Source organism: Oncorhynchus masou, chromosome 10 (assembly GCF_036934945.1).
Source record: "Oncorhynchus masou masou isolate Uvic2021 chromosome 10, UVic_Omas_1.1, whole genome shotgun sequence".
NCBI classification, from domain to species: Eukaryota; Metazoa; Chordata; class Actinopteri; order Salmoniformes; family Salmonidae; genus Oncorhynchus; species Oncorhynchus masou.
In genome coordinates, this window is record NC_088221.1 from 6,919,918 (window position 1) to 6,925,917 (window position 6,000).

General features: G+C 41.4%; 1 protein-coding gene across 1 annotated transcript in view; it reads right to left on the reverse strand.

The window, feature by feature from the left end:
• The window catches only part of LOC135547087 (tomoregulin-2-like), a 147,107-nt gene extending 141,902 nt beyond the window's left edge, over positions 1-5,205 (reverse strand). Inside the window, exon 1 of the mRNA XM_064975739.1 lies at positions 4,465-5,205. Coding sequence (XP_064831811.1) covers positions 4,465-4,651 — 187 coding nt within the window. The 5' untranslated portion in view covers positions 4,652-5,205. The remainder of the gene's footprint in view (positions 1-4,464) is intronic.
• Between the last annotated feature and the right edge of the window lie 795 nt (positions 5,206-6,000).

Below are 6,000 nucleotides of genomic sequence, written 5' to 3' on the forward strand. Positions count from 1 at the left end.
TAACTAATAAATACAAAAACAACAAACAGAACGTGAAACCTATTACAGCCTGACTGGTGAAACTAACACAGAGACAGGAACAATCACCCACGAAAATGCAAAGCGAAAACCAGGCTACCTAAATACGGTTCCCAATCAGCGACAACGAGAATCACCTGACTCTGATTGAGAACCGCCTCAGGCAGCCAAACCTATTAAACACACACACCCCTAATCAGCTACAATCCCAACTACTATAAACCCCAATATGAAACTACAATACAAAATAAACCCATGTCACACCCTGGTCTGACTAACTAATAAACTAAAACACAAAATACTAAGACCAAGGCGTGACACTGTGACAATACTGGTCAAATTAAGATCCTACATCTGTATATTGCTTCAGGCCTAATGTGCTCTTAGCTGCAAAATATCCCATGTCAGAGGCCAAGACTATTTGTACCTCCTATGCCCCACCCACTGTTAAAGGAGGAGATTACAGTGAACTAAATAATTTACCAAAACAAGCTGGCAAACATCAAATATGCAAAAGGTGATGTTTATATGCCAACTATTAAGATGGCAAGCAAAGCACTTATGCAACCCAAAGCAATTTCTCCACAGTCCAATGCGTCACCAACATACGTGGAACTGCATCTGTCACAGAGCCAGATAGCTCTATAGGACATTCCCTGTTTTCAAGCCTTGTGTTGGTAAAAAAAATGTAAGGAATGAATTAGAAATATAGAACAGAACAACAGCAAGGGTAGGACTCTTCTTTGACCTCATTCTTACATCAAGTATGTCATAGGTCCTGGCTACAGGTTTGAATTGTTTCTCCTATAAGAGAACCATTGCTTGTTAGTGGTAACAAGCATTGCAAAGAGCGGGGGATTTATGTGTTCAAGAGCACTCTTTCTGATCTCTCATGTGTAAATGAAAGGGGGAACTCAGGTCATGGCCATGAGTTAATATATGGTGATTTATACATCTTAAAAGGCCTGTTTGAAAGGTTGCTGGAGGCAAGCAGTCAACAATTACAGATCTAGGATCTTAATTTCAGTCAGTTTGCTACAGCATGAAAATAATCCTGCAGCAACAGGAAATGTGAATTATGTGGATTATAATTAACAAACATTTTTGTAAGGGAAAATCACGTCTGAAATTTCTAAATGGAAACAAACTTCAGAAGCCCATTTAAACCGCAAATAAACTGCACATTTTACATTTCCTGCATAGCAGTGAAGTTATCCTGCAACGGGATGATCAAATTAAGATCCTACATTTGTAAACCTAGCAATTTTTTATTCTGTTTCGATTAGAAGATATTGGGCCTTTCTCGTCACATAATTCCCAATCTCCTGATCTCAGCTATCTTTTTCTGTGTATAATGTATGTAGGGCAGCTTGTGAAGAGAAGGATTTTCCACCTCTATCCTCAGAGGCAGAGATTCTGTTGACCTTGGGCCACTGATAATTCTATTGGATCTGGTTTCTCGCATTCAATGTTTTTTATGTATTTTTACAATGGTGGTTATTAATGAAGTGCAATATAAACACTGACTGTATAAATCGAGAGAGTCTCACCAGCTTGTGGAAATATCTGCAAACGTTGCCGCTTATTAAACCAATGATTTCATATTCACAGAGAGTTACGTTTCGTTGGTGAGTTTTAGAGCAACAGTGTTTTACTGCTTTAGGGAAACAGCTCAGTTGCTAAAGATGTAACTTAATTTAGATCTAGCTATGAACACAAATAAAAAAAAAACATGTTGATGGAATTAACAACATACTGTTTATTCTCCTAATATTGTTTTAGTCCACAATCTCTGTTGAAGACTGTGTCACGGGTATTTCAAGATAAGAACATCCTAAAATCAGAATTGACATGGTAAAATGGTAATTACACGATAATAACCTGCACCAATAGACACAATTTGTGTTTGACACCAGGGACACACACACCTTTTGGATAAAAGCTTCACTAAATTGCATATATTATTATTATTTATATTACCATTAAAGAAGGATATGAGGGCAACTAATGCATTTCCTGCTTTGCAATCAAAGTATTTTCACTGTCATGTCAAAGCAGCCATGGACATGGTGTTGAAAACGTCCATTCATTATATCATTGGTTTATATAGACCATGACGAGGAAGGCGGCTTCCATTGAGTCCAGCTGCTATTTATGGGTTCAGTGTTTTGCATCATTGAGGATTACCATTCATGTTCATAATGGACAATGTGTCACTTGTTACATTTTCATGTTGGGAGGGATAAAAGCTCAGACACAGCCCCCTAAGAGGATCATGTGGGTTTGAGTGGGGGACACCTACTCTTCATCATCATCAACAACAACAACGCATTCACGTTCACAACCATGTTGGTTAGGCCTATGAACACACACACAATCCATTGCTACTACACCACAGTCACAAAGTTTAGACCCTAAAAAACTAAGTGGAACTAGTTATATGAATCCATTAATAAGATAGACATTCAGGATGTGAAAAGGCAATACGACTAAAATAAGTCTCTTAAGTCAAGTCTAGTCCATATCATTAGAAAGGAACGAGGGATGCAAACCGGGGTTGATAAACGACAGAGCTTTGACCTAATTATCTACAGCGGTTCAGTAATAGCTTCGCTACCAAGCATATGTCCCAAATGACACCCTATTCCCTATATAGTGCACTACTTTTGACCATAGCCCTGTGGGCCCTGGTCAAACGTAGTGTACTACATAGAGAATATGGTGCCATTTGGGACGCATCCCAAGCCTTTCCTCACTTGCTGAGTAAATGGGACATAAAACGCATTCAGTATAGCATATTTAGTCCCCTGGTCCCAAGATGACCATCGTAACCTGTTACTCTGGCAATGTTGGCCAAATATTTAATGTTGGCTTTAAAGCATTCAGACTTCGAAGCCTACGATTTGCAGGTAGTGCTCTGCATTCATTTCCACTTAAATGAATAGTTTGTTAGAATATTCTTGCTAAACAATACAAATCCAGTGTCTATTTGCTTATCTACATTTCTTGTGTGATAATAGGCAACCTGATGGGTAATTGGACTGGGGGTTAGTAGAGAGTGCTTTTCTCAAGTACATTCATATGCTTATGAGGAAAATGAGTTGAAGGCTACAGGTCAAAGTGTATGGATTAACGAAAATAATAAATTGTCATCACAATCATGTTGCATTTTATGTAAGCTACAGGCTAAATAACAGTGACAACTGCACGATGCAAAACCAGTGGGTATTGAATAATGCTCTAGCACTCAGGCCTACTGTTCTCAAATGATGGGTAAAGGGCTGAGGCTATTTTAGGATTCAAATTTAGAAATGCGACAGAAAATCTACGACGGCACAGTCAGATGATTTACAAAGGCAGGCTTTCGCGCAGACGTGCTTTACAGCCTCGCGACCATGTTTTTATCTGTTTGGCACAGAAAATGGAAAACAAGTTTACATTACACCGGGCTATAAAACAAATTAGTAAGGTTCATCTTCCGGGTAGCACTAAATGAAACTCCTGCAGGTAACGGAACAGCGCCAGGTAGATTAAAAGAAAATGTTATATTTCGCCGTACAGTAGGCTAAAGAACAGACAAATAGGCTACATGTATTCTGGTAATCTACAGATTACACAATTTAAATGGTTTGTAGCAGCCTATAGTGAACAAATAAATGCATTCTCGTGCGTGCAATGGGTTAAATATTGTCTTTGGTGACATTTCCAATTGCTCACAAGTTAAGAAATAATACGTTATTCATGAGTTATTAAAATGAATCAAACATACACTTCTTTCAATGTCTCCAAGTGTATAGGAGGATTTCAGACCACTGTAGACTCTTGGGGAGTCTAAAATATAAACTAGAATGTGGCACTTAGGTTCATCACTTGAGGAATTCATGTTGAGAAATAACTGCAATTCAAAATTTTGCACCGCGCAAATTATTCCGCAACAACATTGACTAATAATAATAAAATAGGATAGTTATAATAATAGCCAAATATGGCTAATTACTTGATTAATAAGCTAAACAATGCAAGAAAGGTAAACATTTAATTTCATGGACAGTTACATCAATGTGCCACTTTGGTATATCAGAAAAAAAACGCGAATAAATTCATGTTTATGTTGTCGATGAAAAAGCCATATCGTATTATAAAATAATGGGACCTTTAGGCAACCCTGAAATTCTCGAGGGCTGATGACCATACTCACTCCTTGGCTATTTGGAATAATGTTTTACTCTAAAACCCAAACGATGCTACTTGCAGACAATGCCTTCGATAATCTATTAGCCTGTCCACCCCAAATTTCCATATACATTAGGACTTTTATTACCGTTATCACAAAAACTATCAGGCGCCCTGCGTACCAATGCAAACATCTGGAACAGGCTGACAGAACAGACTATCAGGGAGATAATGTAGCCCAAAGAAATGCCCCCGAGTCCTTGGCTTTCTTACCAGAGCAGTTCCAGCCGGTAGGCGTCTGACAGTCGCTGAGGGATGACGGGAAAGCGCAAAGTTGCTCTACAGGTAAAGTGGCTAAAAACGAAACGACGGTGATCCAGACCCAATCTCCTACTGTCCGGCTCCACTGGTGCGGGCGTCGGGGCTCCTGTAGTGCCGCCGCCGCCACCGATAGACCCATCTCAGTTCAGCGGCGCACCCCGACAACAAAAGCGAGCTGGGCAAAAGAGGCAGACACGCACCAACAACTCCGGTCCAGACGTTGGCTGTTTCACCGGGGCGCTCAGTGACCAAGAAAGGGACATCTTCCGTGCAAGAAAGCGTGCCCCATTAAGTGCTGTAGAGTAACCAACGGGTTCCGCCCGATTCGAGGTGGCGCAGCTACAATATGAAGGGGGGTTCGAGTGAAAAGGTCTGGTGGGGGGAGGGGGCGGGCAATGGAGGGTGTGTGGGATGGTGTCAAGGGGAAAGTTAGCCAGGTAAACCAGTGAAAGAGGACGGGCAGGCAGGTAGAGGAAGGATGCTCAACGATGAGGAGAGAAAATAAAGATGGGAAAAAAGGGGTTGGTGGAAGGAATTGAATCAAATACTGTTTATATCACTCGGTTTCGATACGGATACGTCCTAGTAATATCCAGAAATGCCACGGGCTTCCTTGACAAGCGCTCCCCTCGTAGTTGTGTTCAGACGCGCAGTGAGTCTGTCTGTTGCGCTCGCCTCCTCATTTCTCTGGAATCTGCGTTGCGCCCACCAGCAGCAGGTTACCGGTCTGGTTATGATCACGTGGTGACGGATGCGAAAGAGAGGGGGGAGGGGTTATCGGTAATTATAGAACGCTGATTGGAGGAGAGAGAAGAATGCTATGCGATGGAGAAGGAGAGGAAGGAGGGAGATACGGCTTTGTGGTGGACACAACGGTCAGTGTCTGTTCACTGTTTGGGCTTGGAACGAGCGGGATTCGGCTCTAGTCACAGCTGAACCATGCAGGAAGGGTGGGAAGATATGCACTCACAATCTAATTGGCCACTTGCATTTAAAAAGGTTGCAGAAATCGATTCATCCAGCTGGGGCTTAGATTGTTGCTTTGCTATGAAATAATGCGGTGTCCGTCACTGAGTTGCCTGTCCCACAGTATGCCAAAATACCTCAATATTCGAAATATTATTCTCAGACATATTGTTGCCATAGCTGCTTCGACCCAGTAATTGATATCCTGTCAGACACAAAGGCACTGTTATTTTTACGCCTTAGAACAGGGATGGGCAACCGGCTCCCATTTTGTACCCTCCCCTTCCCTCTCAATTAGCCACTCTCAATTAGCCCATGGCAGCTAACATTTTGTAGTTGGTAAATACGCCTATGGGTAATTTCCGTCTCATAATTCGAAGGCACAGGGGGCAATGTCGAGGGCGCGGGAAATAATTTTGAGCGCAGTTGGAGAGGGTTGAGATAAATATATAGAGATACATATATATATATATTTATCTCAACCCCCCCTATATATATATATCTAGGACGCAGAGGGTCATG